This window comes from Cherax quadricarinatus, chromosome 72 (assembly GCF_038502225.1).
Source record: "Cherax quadricarinatus isolate ZL_2023a chromosome 72, ASM3850222v1, whole genome shotgun sequence".
Classification (NCBI taxonomy): domain Eukaryota; kingdom Metazoa; phylum Arthropoda; class Malacostraca; order Decapoda; family Parastacidae; genus Cherax; species Cherax quadricarinatus.
The window spans coordinates 944,437-970,115 of record NC_091363.1 but is presented as its reverse complement, the minus strand read 5'-3'; the positions used below and the strand labels follow the sequence as shown (position 1 = coordinate 970,115).

The 25,679-nt window shown below is 40.3% G+C and overlaps 1 protein-coding gene across 1 annotated transcript in view; it reads right to left on the bottom strand.

Annotated features, from left to right (window-relative positions):
• The window catches only part of LOC128701400 (cell division cycle protein 23 homolog), a 55,184-nt gene extending 30,578 nt beyond the window's left edge, over window positions 1–24,606 (bottom strand). Inside the window, exons 1-4 of the mRNA XM_070100257.1 lie at window positions 24,253–24,606; window positions 11,215–11,358; window positions 4,909–5,021; window positions 248–338 (exon numbers count right to left, since the gene is read on the bottom strand). Coding sequence (XP_069956358.1) covers window positions 248–338; window positions 4,909–5,021; window positions 11,215–11,358; window positions 24,253–24,425 — 521 coding nt within the window. The 5' untranslated portion in view covers window positions 24,426–24,606. The remainder of the gene's footprint in view (window positions 1–247; window positions 339–4,908; window positions 5,022–11,214; window positions 11,359–24,252) is intronic.
• Between the last annotated feature and the right edge of the window lie 1,073 nt (window positions 24,607–25,679).

The following is a 25,679-nucleotide window of genomic DNA, read 5'->3' as shown; positions in this document are numbered from 1 at the left end:
GAGATTTATGGGATTTTATCAAACCAAAGAGAAAAAGTAAGTTGTAGATTTTTTAATACGAACTCCTTAACTTTCTCTATATTTTTCTCTCTCAATCACTTCCTCACTTAATGAAAACTAATCTATATCAAAACCTTAAGAAAACTCAAGTGAAAGATAATAAAGAGGACAAAAATATTGAAACACATGAATAAAAGTAATTACCCATATTTGTTAACTACAAAAAATAAAACAATTACGTACTAACCTAGATGTAGAGTTAGAATGAAGTGTATACATTTTGGAGAGCTCCGTGTGTAGCTCCTTTAGGTATATACCTTTGTGCTCATCATTGGTAACTGAAAAAAATTATTATAGCTTGTAAGCATCTTTTATACAGGTGCTTCTCGTTCACCTGATGATATTTTGACTTTATGATGGTGTAATAGCAATGCACATTCAGTAGCCATCAAACTTTTTCCCATGTTCAACCAAGTTTTCCCAATTTTCCCTTTGTTTCAGTCACAGTATTGTGCCCTTTTGTTCCTTAAGCCCATTTTGTCTACTAAATACCCAAGTGTGTCTCCTGCTTCTGATATTTAGTCTGGTATTTAGTTACAGCAATTATTTGCTTATTTACTTATTCAGTGACAACAGTTATTTATTTACTTATTTATTAATCATATCACATTCATATTTTACTCACAATATTCTCAACCTATGATGGGTTCTTCAGAATGTAACCCCATCGAAAGTCGAGGAGTACTTGTACAATCCTTTTTGTGCATCGGCCGTCTCCAACCAAGGTATGATGATCCCCCTCCCCCCCAAAAAAGGAAAATACATACATACATACATACATACATACATACATACATACATACATACATGCATGCATGCATACATACATACATACATACATACATACATACATATATATATATATATATATATATATATATATATATATATATATATATATATATATATATATATATATATATATATATATATATATATATAATATTTTTTTATTAGCATACTGGCCGATCCCCACCAAGGCAGGGTGGCCCGAAAAAGGAAAACTTTCACCATCATTCACTCCATCACTGTCTTGCCAGAAGGGTGCTTTACACTACAGTTTTTAAACTGCAACATTAACACCCCTCCTTCAGAGTGCAGGCACTGTACTTCCCATCTCCAGGACTCAAGTCCGGCCTGCCGGTTTCCCTGAATCCCTTCATAAATGTTACTTTGCTCACACTCCAACAGCACGTCAAGTATTAAAAACCATTTGTCTCCATTCACTCCTATCATACACACTCACGCATGCCCGCTGGAAGTCCAAGCCCCTCGCACACAAAACCTCCTTTACCCCCTCCCTCCAACCTTTCCTAGGCCCACCCCTACCCTGCCTTCCTTCCACTACAGACTGATACACTCTTGAAGTCACTCTGTTTCGCTCCATTCTCTCTACATGTCCAAACCACCTCAACAACCCTTCCTCAGCCCTCTGGACAACATTTTTGGCAATCCCGCACCTCCTCCTAACTTCCAAACTACGAATTCTCTGCATTATATTCACACCACACATTGCCCTCAGACATGACATCTTCACTGCTTCCAACCTTCTCTTCGCTGCAACATTCATCACCCATGCTTCACACCCATATAAGAGCGTTGGTAAAACTATACCCTTATACATTCCCCTCTTTGCCTCCAAGGACAAAGTTCTTTGTCTCCACAGACTCCTAAGTGCACCGATCAGCCTTTTCCCCTCATCAATTCTATGATTCACCTCATCTTTCATAGACCCATCCGCTGACACATCCACTCCTAAATATCTGAATACATTCACCTCCTCCATACTCTCTCCCTCCAATCTGATATCCAATCTTTCATCACCTAATCTTTTTGTTATCCTCATAACCTTACTCTTTCCTGTATTCACTTTTAATTTTCTTCTTTTGCACACCCTACCAAATTCGTCCACCAACCTCTGCAACTTCTCTTCAGAATCTCCCAAGAGCACAGTGTCATCAGCAAAGAGCAACTATGACAACTCCCACTTTATGTGTGATTCTTTATCTTTTAACTCCAAGCCTCTTGCCAAGACCCTCGCATTTACTTCTCTTACTACCCCATCTATAAATATATTAAACAACCACGGTGACATCACACATCCTTGTCTAAGGCCTACTTTTACTGGGAAATAATCTCCCTCTTTCCTACATACTCTAACTTGAGCCTCACTATCCTCGTAAAAACTCTTCACTGCTTTCAGTAACCTACCTCATATACCATACACCTGCAACGTCTGCCACATTGCCCCCTTTTCCACCCTGTCCATAAATGCCACAAAAACCTCTTTAGACTTATCTAAATACTGTTCACTTATATGTTTCACTGTAAACACTTGGTCCACACACCCCCTACCTTTCCTAAAGCCTCCTTGTTCATCTGCTATCCTATTCTCCGTCTTACTCTTAATTCTTTCAATAATAACTCTACCATACACTTTACCAGGTATACTCAACAGACTTATCCCCCTATAATTTTTGCACTCTCTTTTGTCCCCTTTGCCTTTATACAAAGGAACTATGCATGCTCTCTGCCAATCCCTAGGTACCTTACCCTCTTCCATACATTTATTAAATAATTGCACCAACCACTCCAAAACTATATCCCCACCTGCTTTTAACATTTCTATCTTTATCCCATCAATCCCGGCTGCCTTACCCCCTTTCATTTTACCTACTGCCTCACGAACTTCCCCCACACTCACAACTGGCTCTTCCTCACTCCTACAAGCATTGTCTTCCAGAACTGGCCTGTTTCATCACAATTGAACACTTGTTGGGGTTGGAAATTTTCAGCTTCACCATGCCTTATCACACTGTGTATACCACTACAATTCTTAAATCTCTCAAACCAACCTTTGCTGGCCTTAAATTCACCAATATGAGCACTAGTTCCAGGCATTTTTTCCTGTTTACCTGGGTGTTAGTCAACTGTTGTGGGTCGCATCCTGGGGGACAAGATTAAGGACCCCAATAGAAATAAGTTAGATGGTCCTCGATGAATGCACTGGCTTTCTTGAGTTATCCTGGGTGGCTAACCCTCTGGGGTTAATCGTTTCTCGGTAATTGTTTCCCGTTAAGCCACACGTGGTGCAGCCAGAGCTAATCGTGGTGCAGCAACAGCTGACTGGTCCAGCAACAGCTGACTGGTCCAGCAACAGCTGACTGGTCCAGCAACAGCTGACTGGTCCAGCAACAGCTGACTGGTCCAGCAACAGCTGACCGTGGTGCAGCAACAGCTGACAGTGGTGCAGCAGCAGCTGATGGTGGTGCAGCAACAGCTGTGGTGCATTATTATTATAATCAAGGGAAAGCGCTAAACCCGTAGGATTATACAGCGCCTGGGGAGGGGATGTGGAAGGCATTCAGGCTTAATTTGGGGAACTGGAGCACAGATCCAATTCCCTAAATCAAAAGCCCCTCACCAACATCAAGGAATCTTCCCTGAGGGGAGCTGTGGTGCAGCAACAGCTGACCATGGTGCAGCAACAGCTGACTGTGGTGCAGCAGCAGCTGACCGTGGTGCAGCAGCAGCTGACTGTGGTTCAGCAACAGCTGACTGTGGTACAGCAGCAGCTGACCGTGGTGCGGCAACAGCTGACTGGTGCAGCAGCAGCAGCTGATGGTGGTGCAGCAGCAGCTGTGGTGTAGCAACAGCTGACCATGGTGCAGCAGCAGCTGACTATGGTACGATAGTATTTCTCACCCTTTTTACCACAGGGTTGGCACTAGAAGCTTTCTTTGGGCCCATGGTGGCTAATTTAGCAGTTACAAGCACTATAAACAATGGAATAATACAAAATGTATCGAATGTATGCATGCAACTGGCCACCCTGGCTTGTAAACAATGATGGCAGTCCAGCTGATGTGCACAGGCTGGACGAACAGGTTTGGGAGGAATAATGTTTGGCAAGTTTTTTATCATGAGGCGAGGCAAAATTTTTGCATTAAAATGTATCGTATAGCGGATTTAACGTAACACGATGCCATCGTATGGTGGGGGTCCACTGTATATATATTTATGTATATACCATCATCATTTAATCTATGTCTTGCCAGAAGTGTGCTGACACTACAGTTCAGATGGTCCTCTGAGCTGCAACATCCTCACCCCTCCTTCAGAGTGCAGATTCAAGTCAGGCTTTACAGTTGTCCCCTGAATCTCCATGAGGATACAACTGTAAAACAGTGATTTACTGAACATAGGTTGTGTCATACATGGAAAAGCCCATAGTTACTCAATGCATTTCGAACAGACTTAAGGATAAACACACCTTAAAAATAACTTGACAGAATAGATAGCTAGATTATTTAGATTATAAGATTATAAGTGTAACTCCCATAATTTTCTACTACAGTCAACCCTACCAATTTTTTTTTAATTCGTGGTGGAATTTGATAATGCACCATTTTTACTGATGTTTAACCCACAAATAAGCTACATTACACACACATTTTTTTCGTGGTGCCTTTTTTTTTTTTTTTTTTTTTTTTTAAGCTTGGTGCATGACCTCCTAAACTGCAAACTAAACAGAGGTGCTTACTCAAAATGTGCTCAATGGAACCTCCCTCAAGTAAGGTTCCTTGATGCTGGCAAGGTTTACGATCCAAAAATCTGGACATAATTATGAATCATTTACAGATTCTACGTTTACAGGACCTCTTGGAATGCAACACCTAGTGAATTTGGTGGACAAATTGTACTTAATTTGCTTGCATATAGATAATTTGCCAAAATTTTCCAGGTCCAAGTTTTATACTGTTATGTGCACGATTTTAGTGGCAGGAATGCAAGATTAACCAATATGACTGCATTACAATGCCAAGCACCTTAAACCTACCAACCTACCAAGAGTATCCACAATGTCATTGTTCTTCTTCCTTTCGCCTGAGAGATATCTTGAGTATAGGTGAAGGAATCGCCCAAGGTCTGTGGTGCAGTTCTCGGTAAAATATGCACACCTGTTAGCCAAAACCAGAGTCAAAAATAAATATATGTAGCTGCAAATATATATTTTAGAGAAAAATTCTACATATGTAAAGTACTGTACTGCATATATCAATGCACCTATTTTCTTGTTAATAAAATATGCACAAATTTATACAGCACTGATACATATAAGACCAATATTGGCAAATATCCCACATTTACAGAGAAAATTTTAGATGTTCCGACATTTTGCCTCTAAGTGCAAGTTATTTATCAACTGGCATTGTGACTTTCATTCTTCACAACCAACATTTTCTTTTTTACTACATTTATTTATTTATTTATTTTTTTATTTATTTTAATTTGAGCACACATACAGAGGTACAAAAAAATACAGATAAGAGCAGTATGCCAAAGCCACTTATACTATGCATAGCATTACGGGCTGGCTTAAAATTAACTTAAGATTAACTAAGCAATGATGAAATCAGTGATAAAACATTAATGTAAACAGATTACTATAAAGCACAAGTGAGTATTACAAAGACAGGTCATATGGTTGCATTCAGTTAGGTAGTGATTCTATTAGGTAGTGCATTTAAAAAATAATAAAGTTAGATTCTGTTTTAGGTTTAACATTTATGTGATATAATTGTGAGAAACATTTAAGATATACAATTTATAAGGTTCAGTTATTCAGTATTTATTTGGTTTTGGGTGAGTAAGTGATCTTTGAGAAGAGACTTGAATTTATAAACAGGTAGTGTTTCTTTTATATTTACAGGTAATGAATTCCAGATTTTAGGGCCTTTTATGTGCATTGAGTTTTTGCATAGTGTGAGATGAACACGAGGAACATCAAAGAGTGATCTGTGCCTTGTGTTATGGTCATGTGTTCTGTTGAGGTTGGTAAGGAGATGTTTGAGGGGAGGGTTAATATCAGAGTTAAGTGTTCTATGTATGTAATAGGTGCAGTAATAAGTATGGATGTTTTGTATGGTGAGTAGGTTTAGTGTATTGAATATTGGTGGAGTGTGCTGCCTGTAGTGAGAATTTGTTATCATTCTAACTGCAGCCTTTTGTTGAGTAATTAGTGGTCTGAGATGGTTAATTGTTGTTGAGCCCCATGCACAAATTCCATAGGTGAGATAGGGGTAAATAAGAGAGTGATAAAGGGCCAGGAGGGCTGACTGTGGAACATAGTACCGTATCTTCGATAGTATGCCTACAGTCTTGGAAATTTTCTTAGAAATTTGTTGTATATGTGTATGAAATTTGAGTCTATTATCAAGGTGGATTCCTAAGAATTTTCCCTCTGTTAGTTTTGTGATAGGTGATCCGTTTATCATTATGTTAAGAGGGACATCTGTAGCTCTGTTACCAAACTGAATGAAGTAGGTTTTGTCAATGTTTAGTGTAAGTTTGTTAGTCCTCATCCAGGTAGATATTTTCTGTAATTCGGTATTTACAGTATTGGCTAGCGTGACTGGGCTCGGGTGAGAGAAGACGTATGTAGTGTCATCTGCAAATAGTGTGGGTTTGAGTAATTGCGAAGCATTTGGAAGGTCATTTATGTATAGGAGAAAGAGAAGAGGGCCAAGGACACTTCCCTGTGGGACACCAACTGTAATTGGTTGCGCAGAAGAGTTTGCCCCATTTGCGTACACATATTGGCTTCTGTTGCTGAGGTATGACTTGAGGTAGTTGAGGGAGTGCCCTCTTATACCATAGTGTGACAATTTTACGTGGAGCAAGTCATGGTCAACTGTATCAAAAGCTTTACGTAAGTCAATGAAGATCCCCAGTGGGACTTCTTTTTTCTCTATTGCAGTGTATATATGTTCTAGCATGTGTATAATAGCATCATTAGTATTTTTATTAGGCCTGAATCCAAATTGGCAGGGGTTGAGTATGTTTTGGGAGATAAGGTAGGAGTAGATTCGTTTATGAATTAATTTTTCAAAGATTTTTGAGAGAGGGTGTAAGTTGGATATTGGCCTATAGTTATTCAACTCTGTTTGGTCTCCTCCTTTGTGGATCGGGGTGACCCTTGCTATTTTGAGTACTGTAGGGAAGGTGGAGGATTCAATGGATTTGTTAAAGAGTGTTGCAATGATTGGTGATAGCACTTGTGACACTTTTTTGTATATAAAGGGTGGTAAGGTATTTAAATCTCCTGCCTTGTTTTTTAGTGCGTTGATAATAAGGGAGACTTCGTATGGGTTAGTCGGAGCTAGGAACAGAGTGTTCGGGTAGTTGCCGGTGAGGTAGTCACTTGATCAGCGATTTCTGATCAAGGTAAGGTGACCCAGGTCGAGAAACACATTCAACATTGTTCATTCAATAGTTGTCAAGCCAGAATTGTGTTGACATCACAATTTAAATAACCAAGCACACTGCAACATTCCCATCTAAAATTCTTGTAAAAATTATATACAGCCTCTCCTCACTTAACGATGGAGTTCTGTTCTTAAGGCCACATCAGTAAACGAATTCATTGCTAAGTGAGGAGCATATTATAATGGTAGTGGGTTTGTGTCAACCATCTTTGATATTGTTTTAATGTTACTTTTGCACCATTTATAACATTTCAGGTATATTTTTAAATGTTTATACAGTAGTGTACTGTACATTATAATAAACTGAATAGAGGAAATCAGCTTTAACCCTTCGACTGTCGCGGCCATATATATACGTCTTACGAGGTACCGTGTTTGACGTATATATACTCATAAATTCTAGCGGCTTCAAATCAAGCAGGAGAAAGCTGGTAGGCCCACATGTGAGAGAATGGGTCTGTGTGGTCAGTGTGCACCATATAAAAAAAATCCTGGAGCACGCAGTGCATAATGAGAAAAAAAAAACTGACCGTTTTTTTTAATTAAAATGCTGACTTTGTGGTCTATTTTCGTATAGTATTTATGGTTGTATTCTCGTTTTCTTGGTCTCAATTGATAGAATGGATAACATGTTATAGAAATCATGTCTCATTTGATAGAATGGATAACATGTTATAGAAATAGAGGTGATTTTGATTGATTTTACTATAAAAAGAACCTAGAAATGGAGCTCAAAGTAGGGGAAATTTTTTATTTTTGCCAATGTTCAAAAGTAAACAAATGATGCCATTGTCCAATAAATGTCCAACTAGCCATTCTAATATGCAGTCATGAATGGGTTGATGTTATTTATACAATTATTACAGTATTGCAATAGTCTGCATAATAGTAAGTCTTCTATTTTTTGTTTGAATAAAAATTCAAAATAGAAAGCAAGAGTAATATCAGAGAGGCCTGGAGACGTGACTGATGAACAAAGAAAATGTTATTTTAGAGCCAGGAATGTCTGCATTGTTCATTCTGGACCTTATTTTGAAATTGTCATATTTTTTAGTTTTCGTGAAATTGGCCAAATTGCAAATTTCTGACCACATTATTAGGTAGTTGAAATCGGTAAATGGGCAGTTTCTTGTACTCAATCAATAGAAAAAATGGAGTTCTAAAGAAATAGCTATGAGTTTGGGCAACTGGAACAAGGGAATTAGCCGAAAATAGGGCTCAAAGTGGGCGAAATCGCCGATTTGTAAACAGCACCGAGGTCGCTAAGTTCGCGAGAGCATAATTCCGTCAATTTTCCATCAAATTTCGTTTTTTTGGTGTCATTACAATCGGGAAAAGATTCTCTATCATTTCATAAGAAAAAATAATTTTTTTTTTTTTTAAATTTTGCGACACCAGGAGACACCTCAGGATTGGGGGTTGCGACAATCAAAGGGTTAATTTACATTATTTAGGTATGCATACTGGTCAGTGTCCATCATAAGTCCGAGTTGTCGGTAAACAAGAATGTCGTTAAGTGAGGAGAGGCTGTACAGTGGAACCTCAAAAATCGAACTGCTCCCAACACAACCAATTACGCAAGTGTATTTTTGTAAGTGCTTTTATAAGTGTATTTTTAAGGGTCTGAAATGGACTAATCTAATTTACATTATTCCTGATGGGAATAAATTCATCCAGTAAAGGCACTCGAACAGACTTCTGGACCGAAGAAAGTTCGATTTTTGAGGTTCCACTGTATATTGTATCCAGTGTAGTATATATGCCAAAATACATAAAAATACTTTGACACAGAAAGTAACTAGATAAGACAGATAAGAGAACTTTGTTTCCAAAGAAGATACATTAGGGTTACAACAGTAGGTTAACAGTGTATATATCTTAAAAAGAAAAGCAAAGGGTTATGAATAGCAATACACTAATCTCCATAAAACATGTTACACCACATACTCATCACCATCCATCATGTTATTCATATACATGTACAGTGGACCCTCGACCAACGATGGCATCGTCTAACGTTAAATCCGACTAGCAATACATTTTAATGCAAAAATTTTGCCTCGACTAGCGCTAAAAAACTCGACCAACGCGATTCGTTCTGTTCGAGACGTGTCCACTTGTGGCCTGAGCGCGCCAGTGTTTACAAGCCAGCTAGCCACCGTGGTCCCATCCAAACATACAATCGGAACATTTCGTATTATCACAGCGTTTTTAGTGATTGCACCTGCAAAATAAGTCACCATGGGCCCCAAAAAAGCTTCTAGTGCCAACCCTACAGCAAAAAGGGTGAGAATTACTATGGATATGAAGAAAGAGATCATTGCTAAGTATGAAAGTGGAGTGCGTGTCTCCGAGCTGGCCAGGTTGTACACAAAACCCCAATCAACCATCGCTACTATTGTGGCCAAGAAAAAGGCAATCAAGGAAGCTGTTCTTGCCAAAGGTGCAACTATGTTTTCGAAACTGAGATCGCAAGTGATAGAAGATGTTGAGAGACTGTTATTGGTGTGGATAAACGAAAAACAGATAGCAGGAGATAGCATCTCTCAAGCGATCATATGTGAAAAGGCTAGGAAGTTGCATGACGATTTAATTAGAAAAATGCCTGCAACTAGTGGTGATGTGAGTGAATTTAAGGCCAGCAAAGGTTGGTTTGAGAGATTTAAGAATCGTAGTGGCATACATAGTGTGATAACCTTTTTTGATGAAAATCACCCTGACACAGCTACTGCAAGCCGTGTTGGCAACCTGTACACTGACAATGTTGTGAAACACTTTAGGAATGTCATAAAGGAACGGGAGGTACAGGCCTCTATGGACAGATATGTTGTACAACAGAGGTCCAGTGACTCTCAAGCTGGTCCTAGTGGCATTAAAAGAAGAAGGGAAGTAACACTGGAAAAGGACTTGACACCTCAAATCCTAATGGAAGGGGATTCCCCTTCTAAACACTAACACCATCCACACTCTCCCCTCCTCCCATCCCATCAATCATCACCAGATCTTTAATAAAGGTATGTGTCATGTAATTGTACATGTCTTCTTCAGTTTGTGTGTATTAAAATTAATATTTCATGTGGTAAAAAATTTTTTTTTCAATACTTTGGGGTGTCAGAAACGGATTAATTTGATTTCCATTATTCCTTATGGGGAAAATTAACTCAACTAACGATAATTTCGACTAACAGTGAGCTCTCAGGAACGGATTAATATCGTTGGTCGAGGGTCCACTGTACTCATATCCAAACATCATACTTACATACTCAGCTCCATACATTATACCCACTCATAAATCATATCAAACCACACATGTACTCATTTCCATCCAGTATGCCTACTCATAAATCCCGTTAAACCACATTCTCTTCTCCTTGCAAAGCACAAATTTTCTCTGTATAGCTTTTTTTTTTCATGAAATAAATCGATGCATTTTAGGCAATGAATTTCAACCCAAGGAATAACGGAAGATATTTTCTAGTTTACAGAGGCACCAAAGATATTACTATACATCAGTATGTAGAATTGATCAGCCTGTATGAATAAATGGTTTAGAAAACCCCATCTTCAACAATATGCTGCACTTTTGTCAAGATTGACTTCAGCTGAGGGACTGATTATCTCAAACTCCTCATCTTCCATTTTTCTCTACATTGGACTGAAGAAGCCAATGGACAGCAAAACTTTTCCAGAATAAATATACTACTCAAATATTGCATAATTGTCTTATTTATCAACTTATTAACCTACACTATGTAAATGTAAACATGAAAGGTGCTCAAAAATTTAATGTATAATAAGCCTCAAAATAAATTACATACTAAGCTTTTAGAAACAGTTTTAGGATAACTGGCTTAAGTCTAGGTATAATTTGATATGTGCACAGCACCTGTCATATTCCTTGAGGTCAAAGTATGACTTGGCCAGGTGATAATGGTCAAGTTCATCCCCAAGAAGATCACTGAGTGACGGAAGGTTTGGCACCTCATCTTCAAGCTGCACGTCGCGGACACACACTAGAAGTTCACTAAGCCTGAGACAAAAGAACCCAAAAAAAAGTATGATAACTGTGACTGTTTAATTGTAGGACCCAAAGGTTATAATAATGTATCATACTAAAAAGCTATCAAAAACTTTATTTTTATATGGCTCAGTTGGTTTCAGTGAGATTATGCTGTCTTGGTAACATATATAACAAAAAAAGGCACAATATCGTGACTGGAACGATACACTTCCCTCATTATTTATTTCATCACTTCCCCTTCCCCCCACCTCTGTGCACTTGCTCTCCCTCTGTGGGCACCTAGCTCCCTTGCAGTGCTCCCCTTTCTTTATATTTGACTGGCTCCTCCTCCTTAGTTCCCCACTACTACCACCACTACTACTACTACTACTACTACCACCACCACCACTACCTCTTCCTGCCTATATATAGCCATCCTGCTCCACTTCTGGTTAGTGTGACTTTGTAAATGGTCCAAGTCGGACTGAAACGTCGTTGTAAGCTCCTCTCTTCTATGTGCGGGTTATTTGTGTTTGGTAACATATATGTAATAAGGAGAGGTCTACCAAGGAGTTAAAAAGGGTGTGATATTTATTACAGTATGTTGAAGTTTTGGTAATAAAATTTCAAAACAAAGGCAAAAAATTCATGTGCTTGTAAATTAATGCAACATACCATGTAATATGGAATTGCAATTATTTATATATACATTTTTTTTTAATGCACCGGCCGTATCCCGCCAAGGCAGGGTGGCCCAAAAAGAAAACCAAAAGTTTCTCTTTTTAAATTTAGTAATCCATACAAGAGAAGGGGTTACTAGCCCCTTGCTCCCGGCATTTTAGTCGCCTCTTACAACACGCATGGCTTACGGAGAAAGAATTCTGTTCCACTTCCCCATGGAGATAAGAGGAAATAAACAAGAACAAGAACTAGAAAGAAAATAGCAGAAAACCCAGAGGGGTGTGTATATATATGCTTGTACATATATGGGTAGTGTGACCTAATTGTAAGTAGAAGTAGCAAGACGTACCTGAAATCTTGCATATTTATGATACAGAAAAAAGGACACCAGCAATCCTACCATCATGTAAAACAATCACAGGCTTTCGTTTTACACTCACTTGGCAGGACAGTAGTACCTCCCTGGGCGGTTGCTGTCTACCAACCTACTACCTAGGATTATATATATATATATATATATATATATATATATATATATATATATATATATATATATATATATATATATATATATATATATATATATATATATATATATATATATATATATATATACATGTATATATATATTCTTTCTTTCAACACACCGGCTGTATCCCACCGAGGCGGGGTGGCCTAAAAGGAAAAACGAAAGTTTCTCCTTTTGCATTTAGTAATATATACAGGAGAAGAGGTTACCAGCCCCTTGCTCCCGGCATTTTAGTCGCCTCTTACAACACGCATGGCTTACGGAGGAAGAATTCTGTTCCACTTCCCCATGGAGGATATATATATATATATACATATATATATAGGTAGGTAGTAGGTTGGTAGACAGCAACCACCCAGGGAGGTACTACCGTCCTGCCAAGTGAGTGTAAAACGAAAGCCTGTGATTGTTTTACATGATGGTAGGATTGCTGGTGTCTTTTGTCTGTCTCATAAATATGCAAGATTACAGGTATGTCTTGCTACTTCTACTTACACTTAGGTCACACTACACATACATGTACACATTTATTTATACACACTCATCTGAGTTTTCTTTGATTTTATCTTAATAGTTCTTGGTCTTATTACTTTTCCTTTTATATCCATGGGGAAGTGGAATAAGAATCTTTCCTCCGTAAGCCATGCGTGTTGTAAAAGTCAACTAAAATGCCGGGAACAATGGGCTAGTAACCTCTTTTCCTATAAAGATTACTAAAAAGAATAAGAAGAAAATTGTAAAAGTGGGAAGTCCGAATGTGCGTGGATGTTGTGCAGATGATAAGAAAGAGATGATTGTGGATGTTATGAATGAGAAGCTGGATGTCCTGGCTTTAAGTGAAACAAAGCTGAAGGGGGTGGGAGAGTTTCAGTGGAGAGGAATAAATGGGATTAGGTTAGGGGTTTCAAATAGAGTTAGAGCTAAAGAAGGAGTAGCAATAATGTTGAAGGATAAGCTATGGCAGGAAAAGAGGGACTATAAATGTATTAATTCAAGGATTATGTGTAGTAAAATAAAGATTGGACGTGAAAAGTGGGTTATAATAAGCATGTATGCACCTGGAGAAGAGAGAAGTGTAGAGGAGAGAGAGAGATTTTGGGAAATGTTGAGTGAATGCATGGGGAGTTTTGAATCAAGTGTGAGAGTAATGGTGGTTGGGGATTTCAATGCTAAAGTGGGTAAAAATGTTATGGAGGGAGTAGTAGGTAAATTTGGGGTGCCAGGGGTAAATGTAAATAGGGAGCCTTTAATTGAGCTATGTGTAGAAAGAGATTTGGTAATAAGTAATACATATTTTATGAAAAGGAGGATAAATAAATATACAAGGTATGATGTAGCATGTAATGAAAGTAGTTTATTAGATTATGTATTGGTGGATAAAAGGTTGATGGGTAGGCTCCAGGATGTACATGTTTATAGAGGGGCAACTGATATATCGGATCATTATTTAGTTGTAGCTACAGTTAGAGTAAGAGGTAGATGGGAAAAGAGGAAGGTGGCAACAACAAGTAAGAGGGAGGTGAAAGTGTATAAACTAAGGGAGGAGGAAGTTCGGGTGAGATATAAGCGACTATTGGCAGAAAGGTGGGCTAGTGCAAAGATGAGTAGTGGGGGGGTTGAAGAGGGTTGGAATAGTTTTAAAAATGCAGTATCAGAATGTGGGGCAGAAGTTTGTGGTTATAGGAGGGTGGGGGCAGGAGGAAAGAGGAGTGATTGGTGGAATGATGAAGTAAAGGGTGTGATAAAAGAGAAAAAGTTAGCTTATGAGAGGTTTTTACAAAGTAGAAGTGTTATAAGAAAAGCAGAGTATATGGAGAGTAAAAGAAAGGTGAAGAGAGTGGTGAGAGAGTGCAAAAGGAGAGCAGATGATAGAGTGGGAGAGGCACTGTCAAGAAATTTTAATGAAAATAAGAAAAAAATTTGGAGTGAGTTAAACAAGTTAAGAAAGCCTAGGGAAAGTATGGATTTGTCAGTTAAAAACAGAGTAGGGGAGTTAGTAGATGGGGAGATGGAGGTATTAGGTAGATGGCGAGAATATTTTGAGGAACTTTTAAATGTTAAGGAAGAAACAGAGGCAGTAATTTCATGCACTGGTCAGGGAGGTATACCATCTTTTAGGAGTGAAGAAGAGCAGAATATAAGTGTGGGGGAGGTACGCGGGGCATTACGTAGAATGAAAGGGGGTAAAGCAGCTGGAACTGATGGGATCATGACAGAAATGTTAAAAGCAGGGGGGGGATATAGTGTTGGAGTGGTTGGTACTTTTGTTTAATAAATGTATGAAAGAGGGGAAGGTACCTAGGGATTGGCGGAGAGCATGTATAGTCACTTTATATAAAGGGAAAGGGGACAAAAGAGACTGTAAAAATTATAGAGGAATAAGTTTACTGAGTATACCAGGAAAAGTGTACGGTAGGGTTATAATTGAAAGAATTAGAGGTAAGACAGAATGTAGGATTGCGGATGAGCAAGGAGGTTTCAGAGTGGGTAGGGGATGTGTAGATCAAGTGTTTACATTGAAGCATATATGTGAACAGTATTTAGATAAAGGTAGGGAAGGTTTTATTGCATTTATGGATTTAGAAAAGGCATATGATAGAGTGGATAGAGGAGCAATGTGGCAGATGTTGCAAGTACAGTATATGGAATAGGTGGTAAGTTATTAAATGCTGAAAAGATTTTTAATGTTGATAGTGAGGCTCAGGTTAGGGTGTGTAGAAGAGAGGGAGACTACTTCCCGGTAAAAGTAGGTCTTAGACAGGGATGTGTAATGTCACCATGGTTGTTTAATATATTTATAGATGGGGTTGTAAAAGAAGTAAATGCTAGGGTGTTCGGGAGAGGGGTGGGATTAAATTTTGGGGAATCAAATTCAAAATGGGAATTGACACAGTTACTTTTTGCTGATGATACTGTGCTTATGGAAGATTCTAAAGAAAAATTGCAAAGGTTAGTGGATGAGTTTGGGAATGTGTGTAAAGGTAGAAAGTTGAAAGTGAACATAGAAAAGAGTAAGGTGATGAGGGTGTCAAATGATTTAGATAAAGAAAAATTGGATATCAAATTGGGGAGAAGGAGTATGGAAGAAGTGAATGTTTTCAGATACTTGGGAGTTGACGTGTCGGCGGATGGATTTATGAAGGATGAGGTTAATCATAGAATTGATGAGGGAAAAAAGGTGAGTGGTGCGTTGAGGTATATGTGGAGTCAAAAAACGTTTTCTATGGAGGCAAAGAAGGGAATGTATGAAAGTATAGTAGTACCAACACTCTTATATGGGTGTGAAGCTTGGGTGGTAAATGCAGTAGCGAGGAGACGGTTGGAGGCAGTGGAGATGTCCTGTTTAAGGGCAATGTGTGGTGAAAATATTATGCAGAAAATTCGGAGTGTGGAAATTAGGAAAAGGTGTGGAGTTAATAAAAGTATTAGTCAGAGGGCAGAAGAGGGGTTGTTGAGGTGGTTTGGTCATTTAGAGAGAATGGATCAAAGTAGAATGACATGTAAAGCATATAAATCTATAGGGGAAGGAAGGCGGGGTAGGGGTCGTCCTCGAAAGGGTTGGAGAGAGGGGGTAAAGGAGGCTTTGTGGGCAAGGGGCTTGGACTTCCAGCAAGCGTGCGTGAGCGTGTTAGATAGGAGTGAATGGAGACGAATGGTACTTGGGACCTGACGATCTGTTGGAGTGTGAGCAGGGTAATATTTAGTGAAGGGATTCAGGGAAACCGGTTATTTTCATATAGTCGGACTTGAGTCCTGGAAATAGGAAGTACAATGCCTGCACTTTAAAGGAGGGGTTTGGGATATTGGCAGTTTGGAGGGATATGTTGTGTATCTTTATATGTGTATGCTTCTAAACTGTTGTATTCTGAGCACCTCTGCAAAAACAGTGATAATGTGCGAGTGTGGTGAAAGTGTTGAATGATGATGAAAGTGTTTTCTTTTTGGGGATTTTCTTTCTTTTTTTGGGTCACCCTGCCTCGGTGGGAGACGGTCGACTTGTTGAAAAAAAAAAATATATATATATATATATATATATATACATATATATATATATATATATATATATACATATATATATATATATATATATATATATATATATATATATATATACACACACACACACCTACAATCCGACTTACGACCGAGTTCGGTTCCGAGAAACCGGTTGTAAGTCGAAATGGTCATAAGTCGAACTTTACTACTGAATATCAACAAAACATTTTTGTAATGACTTTATTTTATTGTTTTATTTTGGTATTTCATGTTTTACTTTACTTTCAATGTTGTTAGTACTGTATTTTATACTTTAAGGTTTAGGATAAACACTGTGTACAACACAAATAGTTGTTTATTTCCCAGAAATTTGACATAAAAAACACGGTCGTAAGTCGAGTGGTCGCAAGTTGAGCAGGTCGTAAGTCAGATGGTAGGTGTATATATATATACAGTGGACCCCCGAGTTTCGGCAGCCTCGACTTTCGCAAAATTCAACCTTCGACAAGTTTTTTTTTTTAAATTTGGCCTCGAGTTTCTTGAAAAAACGCGTGTTTCAGCGGCCATCCGGTACCCATCCGCCTGTCACCGCACACACAAAGTCAGTCTCCAACGTCATTCACGCTCAGTGTGCCATTGTTTACCAACACGTGACCATCACCCCACGAGTTCATACAATACATTTCATTATAATCCATTGTTTTTTGTGCTTGCAACTGCTAAATAAGTCATCATGGACCCAAGAAAAGCTACTGCAAGCCCTTTGGTAAATAAAGTGAGTGACAGGGATGTGGAAGAGTTGGTGGAGGACCACAGGGAAGAGCTAACCACTGACGAACTGCAAGAGCTTCAACTGGAACAGCATCAGACCACAGCCGAGGAACTTGCTTCAGAGGAGGAGGAAGAGGGAGTGGATGAGGTGCCTTCTTCAGTGATTAAGGACATGTGTGGAATGAGTTGCAAAGTTTTGTTGAAAAGTATTACACTGACCAAGCTGAAACAAGCCGTATCTGCAACATGTACAATGACAGCGTTGTGTCCCACTTCAGGGAAATCTTAAAGAAACGCCAGAAAAAGACCTCTCTGGATAGATATTTTGTGCGCCAGGGGTCCAGCGACTCTCAAGTTGTTCCCAGTGGCATTAAAAGAAGAAGAGAAGTAACCCCAGATAAGGACTTGCTACCTAATGTCCTAATGAAAGGAGATTCTCTTTCCAAACAACATTATTATTATTATAATCAAAAAGAAGTGCTAAGCCACAAGGGCTATACAGCTTCCTAACAATAGTGTACACCTTCCTCCTATCACCTCCTCCCCATCTTCCATCCACCCAGAAGTCTTCAGTAAAGGTAAGTGTAATGTTATTATCATTTATTTTAAATCCATGTACTTGATTTCTGATTGTTTTCATTATGTAAATCTTTATTTAATTTGAAAAAAAATATTTTATTTTAATATTTTTGGGTGTCAGGAACGGATTAATTTTATTTCCATTATTTCTTATGGGGAAAATGGTTTCGAGTTTCGTGAATTTCGACCTTCGGCGGGCTCTCTGGAACAGATTAATCACAAAACTCGGGGGTCCGCTGTTTGTATATATGTATGTATGTATGTGTATACATATATGTGTGTATATATATATATATATATATATATATATATATATATATATATATATATATTATATATATATATTATATATATATATATATATATATATATATATATACCTGGAGAGAGTTCCGGGGGTCAACGCCCCCGCGGCCCGGTCTGAGACCAGGCCTCCTGGTGGATCAGAGCCTGATCAACCAGGCTGTTGCTGCTGGCTGCACGCAAACCAACGTACGAGCCACAGCCCGGCTGATCAGGAACTGACTTTAGGTGCTTGTCCAGTGCCAGCTTGAAGACTGCCAGGGGTCTGTTGGTAATCCCCCTTATGTGTGCTGGGAGGCAGTTGAACAGTCTCGGGCCCCTGACACTTATTGTATGGTCTCTTAACGTGCTAGTGACACCCCTGCTTTTCATTGGGGGGATGGTGCATCGTCTGCCAAGTCTTTTGCTTTCGTAGTGAGTGATTTTCGTGTGCAAGTTCGGTACTAGTCCCACTAGGATTTTCCAGGTGTATATAATCATGTATCTCTCCCTCCTGCGTTCCAGGGAATACAGGTTTAGGAACCTCAAGCGCTCCCAATAATTGAGGTGTTTTATCTCCGTTATGCGCGCCGTGAAAGTTCTCTGTACATTTTCTAGGTCGGCAATTTCACCTGCCTTGAAAGGTGCTGTTAGTGTGCAGCAATATTCCAGCCTAGATAGAACAAGTGACCTGAAGAGTGTCATCATGGGCTTGGCCTCCCTAGTTTTGAAGGTTCTCATTATCCATCCTGTCATTTTTCTAGCAGATGCGATTGATACAATGTTATGGTCCTTGAAGGCGAGATCCTCCGACATGATCACTCCCAGGTCTTTGACGTTGGTGTTTCGCTCTATTTTGTGGCCAGAATTTGTTTTGTACTCTGATGAAGATTTAATTTCCTCATGTTTACCATATCTGAGTAATTGAAATTTCTCATCGTTGAACTTCATATTGTTTTCTGCAGCCCACTGAAAGATTTGGTTGATGTCTGCCTGGAGCTTTGCAGTGTCTGCAATGGAAGACACTGTCATGCAGATTCGGGTGTCATCTGCAAAGGAAGACACGGTGCTGTGGCTGACATCCTTGTCTATGTCGGATATAAGGATGAGGAACAAGATGGGAGCGAGTACTGTGCCTTGTGGAACAGAGCTTTTCACCGTAGCTGCCTCGGACTTTACTCTGTTGACGACTACTCTCTGTGTTCTGTTAGTGAGGAAATTAAAGATCCATCGACCGACTTTTCCTGTTATTCCTTTAGCACGCATTTTGTGCGCTATTACGCCATGGTCACACTTGTCGAAGGCTTTTGCAAAGTCTGTATATATTACATCTGCATTCTTTTTGTCTTCTAGTGCATTTAGGACCTTGTCGTAGTGGTCCAATAGTTGAGACAGACAGGAGCGACCTGTTCTAAACCCATGTTGCCCTGGGTTGTGTAACTGATGGGTTTCTAGATGCGTGGTGATCTTGCTTCTTAGGACCCTTTCAAAGATTTTTATGATATGGGATGTTAGTGCTATTGGTCTGTAGTTCTTTGCTGTTGCTTTACTGCCCCCTTTGTGGAGTGGGGCTATGTCTGTTGTTTTTAGTAACTGTGGGACGACCCCCGTGTCCATGCTCCCTCTCCATAGGATGGAAAAGGCTCGTGATAGGGGCTTCTTGCAGTTCTTGATGAACACAGAGTTCCATGAGTCTGGCCCTGGGGCAGAGTGCATGGGCATGTCATTTATCGCCTGTTCGAAGTCATTTGGCGTCAGGATAACATCGGATAGGCTTGTGTTAATCAAATTTTGTGGCTCTCTCATAAAAAATTCATTTTGATCTTCGACTCTCAGTCTGGTTAGCGGCTTGCTAAAAACTGAGTCATATTGGGACTTGAGTAGCTCACTCATTTCCTTGTTGTCATCTGTGTAGGACCCATCTTGTTTAAGTAGGGGCCCAATACTGGACGTTGTTCTCAATTTTGATTTGGCATAGGAGAAGAAATACTTTGGGTTTCTTTCGATTTCATTTATGGCTTTTAGTTCTTCCCGCGATTCCTGACTCCTAAAGGATTCTTTTAGCTTAAGTTCGATGCTTGCTATTTCTCTGACCAGTGTCTCCCTACGCATTTCAGATATATTGACCTCTTTTAGCCGCTCTGTTATTCTTTTCCGTCGCCTGTAAAGGGAGCGCCTGTCTCTTTCTGTTTTACATCTACTCCTCCTTTTTCTTAGAGGAATAAGCCTTGTGCATACATCGAGTGCCACCGAGTTAATCTGTTCTAGGCATAAGTTGGGGTCTGTGTTGCTTAGTATATCTTCCCAGCTTATATCGGTTAGGACTTGGTTTACTTGGTCCCACTTTATGTTTTTGTTATTGAAGTTGAATTTGGTGAATGCTCCCTCGTGACTAATCTCATTATGTCGGTCTGGGGCTCCGCGCATACATGACTGAACCTCAATTATGTTGTGATCTGAGTATATTGTTTTTGATATGGTGATATTTCTTATCAGATCATCATTGTTAGTGAAGATGAGGTCTAGTGTATTCTCCAGTCTAGTAGGCTCTATTATTTGCTGGTTTAAATTGAATTTTGTGCAGAGATTTAAAAGCTCGCGTGAGTGTGAGTTTTCATCAGAGCTGCCTCCTGGTGTTATTACTGCAACAATATTATTTGCTATATTCCTCCATTTTAGGTGCCTTAAGTTGAAATCCCCCAGGAGTAAGATGTTGGGTGCAGGAGCTGGAAGGTTTTCCAGACAGTGGTCAATTTTTAACAGCTGTTCCTGGAATTGCTGGGATGTTGCATCCGGAGGCTTGTAGACTATCACAATGACTAGGTTTTGGTTCTCGACCTTTACTGCTAAAACTTCCACTACATCATTTGAGGCATTTAGCAGTTCTGTGCAAACAAGTGACTCTGCAATGTACAGGCCAACCCCCCCCTTTTGCCTGTTCACTCTGTCACATCTGTATAGGTTGTAACCTGGGATCCATATTTCGTTGTCCAAGTGATCCTTTATGTGGGTCTCAGTGAAAGCCGCGAACATTGCCTTTGCCTCTGCAAGCAGTCCACGGATGAAAGGTATTTTGTTGTTTGTTGCTGGCTTTAGACCCTGTATATTTGCAAAGAAGAATGTTATCGGACTGGTGGTATTGTTGGTACTGGGGGGGGATTTTTTTTCCGGCATTAGTATCTGTATCTGTTGGTTTGGAGTGGAGGCCATCGACTGTGGTTCCACTCCAGGAATGACTGGATTTGGTGTACGATTTCTGCCATTTCCTGCCAGTTTTTTTTCCTTCCTGGCACTAAAAAACCTCTCCCTCTTGAGTGGCTGTGGCTACCCAGGTTTTCCCATGGCCTGGATGTTTTGTATCTTTTTGTCCCCTTTAGATGGTATGCCTGGCAATTTAAGTTATAGCACAGTCTTTCCTGTACTGAAGAGGTACACAGTTCAGGGTGAAAAAGCTTACAGGAAGGGAGTTTGCATTTTCCTGTTGTCATATGGGCATGGCATTTCCTAGGGTGGTCATAGTTGCACGTCCCATCTGTTTTTCCAGATTTCCCATGCCAAGGGGCTTTATATATATATATATATATATATATATATATATATATATATATATATATATATATATATATATATATATATATATATATATATATATATGATAATGAAAATAAATTAATGTCTACTTTCTATATTAGTCTACTTTCTATATTAATAGTCAAGGGTCACTACCTGGAGTTTACCTGGAGAAAGTTCCAGGGTTCAATGCCCCCACAGCCTGGACTGTGACTACCAAGAGATGAGGGAACTAAGTACAGACAGACTGGACAGAATTATCAGCACCCTTTATGAGCTCCCAACATTAGTCCCACTTCTAAATATATGTTAACCAAACCCAGGATACTAAGAAACCCCCTCAAATAGGTGGAACCAATGATCCCATACGGAAGTCCTGTGTTGATGGCTAACAATGTTAGTCCAGCCAATCACTAATAGGAAAAAATAGCAAAGAAAGCTCTATCTGCCAATTGTAAACAAAATTCCTGCCAGCACTGCCTGCTGGGTCCAAGAAAGCAACACTTTTCACCCCCTTCCCCATGAAAAGGTTGCTGTCTTTGATGGGAATGGTGAATAAAAAGATAGGAATCACAATGAATGCTAAGTCAATAGAAATGGCTTCATGGACAACTAAAAAAAATATATATACAATAAAAATACAAACTGATGACTTGCTTAGTGGTATCACCTTTAGTTCACAAGCAAAAGACTTGGGTTCAGTCCTGAGGCGGATAAAGCCAATGAAGACATTTTCTTACACTTATTACCCCAGTTTGTCTAGCAGCAAATAGTGATTAGCCAACTGTTGTAGGTCACGTCCGGAGAGTGGCAGGGAAGAGTTTGTAAACTTTAGGCTTTCCATACATAGCAAACTTTTCTCCTATGGTCTTCAGATGTTATGGGCACATAAAAAGCATAGTATACTATGTTGATTTAGTCAATATTTACTTTAGCTGCTCAGAAAGTAAGTTTTGTAAATTTTCCAACAATAAGTTGGTTGTGCAATAAACGTACCTATTTATATTTTGTGCCTGGAGTTACCTGGAGAGAGTTTCGGGGGTCAACGCCCCCGCGGCCCGGTCTGTGACCAGGCCTCCTGGTGGATCAGCGCCTGATCAACCAGGCTGTTGCTGCTGGCTGCACGCAAACCAACGTACGAGCCACAGCCCGGCTGATCAGGAACTGACTTTAGGTGCTTGTCCAGTGCCAGCTTGAAGACTGCCAGGGGTCTGTTGGTAATCCCCCTTATGTGTGCTGGGAGGCAGTTGAACAGTCTCGGGCCCCTGACACTTATTGTATGGTCTCTTAACGTGCTAGTGACACCCCTGCTTTTCATTGGGGGGATGGTGCATCGTCTGCCAAGTCTTTTGCTTTCGTAGTGAGTGATTTTCGTGTGCAAGTTCGGTACTAGTCCCTCTAGGATTTTCCAGGTGTATATAATCATGTATCTCTCCCTCCTGCGTTCCAGGGAATACAGGTTTAGAAACCTCAAGCGCTCCCAGTAATTGAGGTGTTTTATCTCCGTTATGCGCGCCGTGAAAGTTCTCTGTACATTTTCTAGGTCGGCAATTTCACCTGCCTTGAAAGGTGCTGTTAGAGTGCAGCAATATTCCAGCCTAGATAGAACAAGTGACCTGAAGAGTGTCATCATGGGCTTGGCCTCCCTAGTTTTGAAGGTTCTCATTATCCATCCTGTCATTTTTCTAGCAGATGCGATTGATACAATGTTATGGTCCTTGAAGGTGAGATCCTCCAACATGGGAAGAAAAATTTTTTCCACCATCCTTCACACGGCAAGGGCCTAGGTTCGATTCCCAGCCAGAGTAGAAGCATTGGGCATGTTTCTTTACACCTGTTGTCTATGTTCCCCATCAGTAAAATGGGTACCTGGGTGTTAGTCACCTGGTGTGGGTCGCATCCTGGGACAAAACTGACCTAATTTGCCCGAAATGCTCAGCATAACAAGGGGCTTTATACCATATACATGTACTTGTAGTAAATGTGTAAGATAACTGACAGATACTATTGAATGTCATCCAGTCTTGTAATACCATGTAATCTATCATACGAAAATAAAAATTTGATATTTGTTATTGGGGTCCTTGGTACTATGGGGTTTCATATTATTGTGTACCAGTAAATTAGTTTGAAATTATTTTTATTAAAATAAAAACCAAGCACTAAACTCACAAGGGTCATACAGATTAGTTTGAAGCAAAGTCAATATGATTAGTATCGTGGCCCGTGGCCTGGCAGGCAATGCTCTCACTTCACACACTGAGTATCCGTGGTTCAATCCCCGGCATGGGTGGAAACGCTGAGCATTTCCTGACACCTGTTGTCTCGTTCACCTAGCAAGAGAGTAGGTACCTGGGTGTTAGCCGACTGGTGTGGGTTGCATCCTGGGGGACAAGATAGAAGGACCACAACAGAAATAAGACAAGTCTCTTGATGACTCAATGACTTTCCAGGGTTATCCTGGGTGGCTAGCCCTCCGGGGTTAAAAATCCTAACAAAATCTTATCTTATCGTACCACTTGGTGGTCTGCAGTAGTCCTCGGTGGTAGCACTGCTCCCGGGCCACCACCAGGTCCTTCTTCACCTCCCTCAGGAACTGTAGGTCCCTCAGCAGGGAAGTCGATCTCCTCTCTGTAACCTCACCAAACCTGCCACACGACTTGTCACACAGACCCTCGTAACCTGCCATCTTCTTCACCACCTTCTTATCCTACTTCTACTTCACGACCTTCTTATCCTACTTCTACTTCACGACCTTCTTCAGGATCTCCTCTTGACTCGGGATCTTCTCCTTGAGGATGTACTTCAGGATCTCCTCCTCCTTAAGGATGTACTTCAGGATCTCCTCCTCCTTAAGGATGTACTTCAGGATCTCCTCCTCCTTAAGGATGTACTTCAGGATCTCCTCCTCCTTAAGGATGTACTTCAGGATCTCCTCCTCCTTAAGGATGTACTCCAGGATCTCCTCCTCCTTAAGGATGTACTCCAGGATCTCCTGGAGTACTTCCGGTAGTTCGTCTTCTCCTGCTTCAGTACACTAGCAGGTAGCTCAGTGGTAGCTGCTACTGCCGAGTCTATCACTGACACTCGTGTTACTGCTGACCAACACTACTTTATAAACACACGCCAGGGGGATACCTACCTATATACTCGCCAGGGGGATACCTACCTATATACTCGCCAGGGGGATACCTACCTATATACACACCAGGAGGATACCTACCTATATACTCACCAGGGGGATACCTACCTATATACTCACCAGGGGGATACCTACCTATATACTCGCCAGGGGGATACCTACCTATATACTCTCCAGGGGGATACCTACCTATATACTCACCAGGGGGATACCTACCTATATACTCGCCAGGGGGATACCTACCTATATACTCACCAGGGGGATACCTACCTATATACTCACCAGGGGGATACCTACCTATATACTCGCCAGGGGGATACCTACCTATATACTCACCAGGGGGATACCTACCTATATACTCACCAGGGGGATACCTACCTATATACTCACCATGGGGATACCTACCTATATACTCGCAAGGGGGATACCTACCTATATACTCGCCAGGGGGATACCTACCTATAAACACACGCCAGGGGGATACCTACCTATATACTCGCCAGGGGGATACCTACCTATATACTCACCAGGGGGATACCTACCTATATACTCACCAGGGGGATACCTACCTATATACTCACCATGGGGATACCTACCTATATACTCGCCAGGGGGATACCTACCTATATACTCACCAGGGGGATACCTAACTATATACTCGCCAGGGGGATACCTACCTATATACTCGCCAGGGGGATACCTACCTATAAACACACGCCAGGGGGATACCTACCTATATACTCGCCAGGGGGATACCTACCTATATACTCTCCAGGGGGATACCTACCTATATGCTCACCA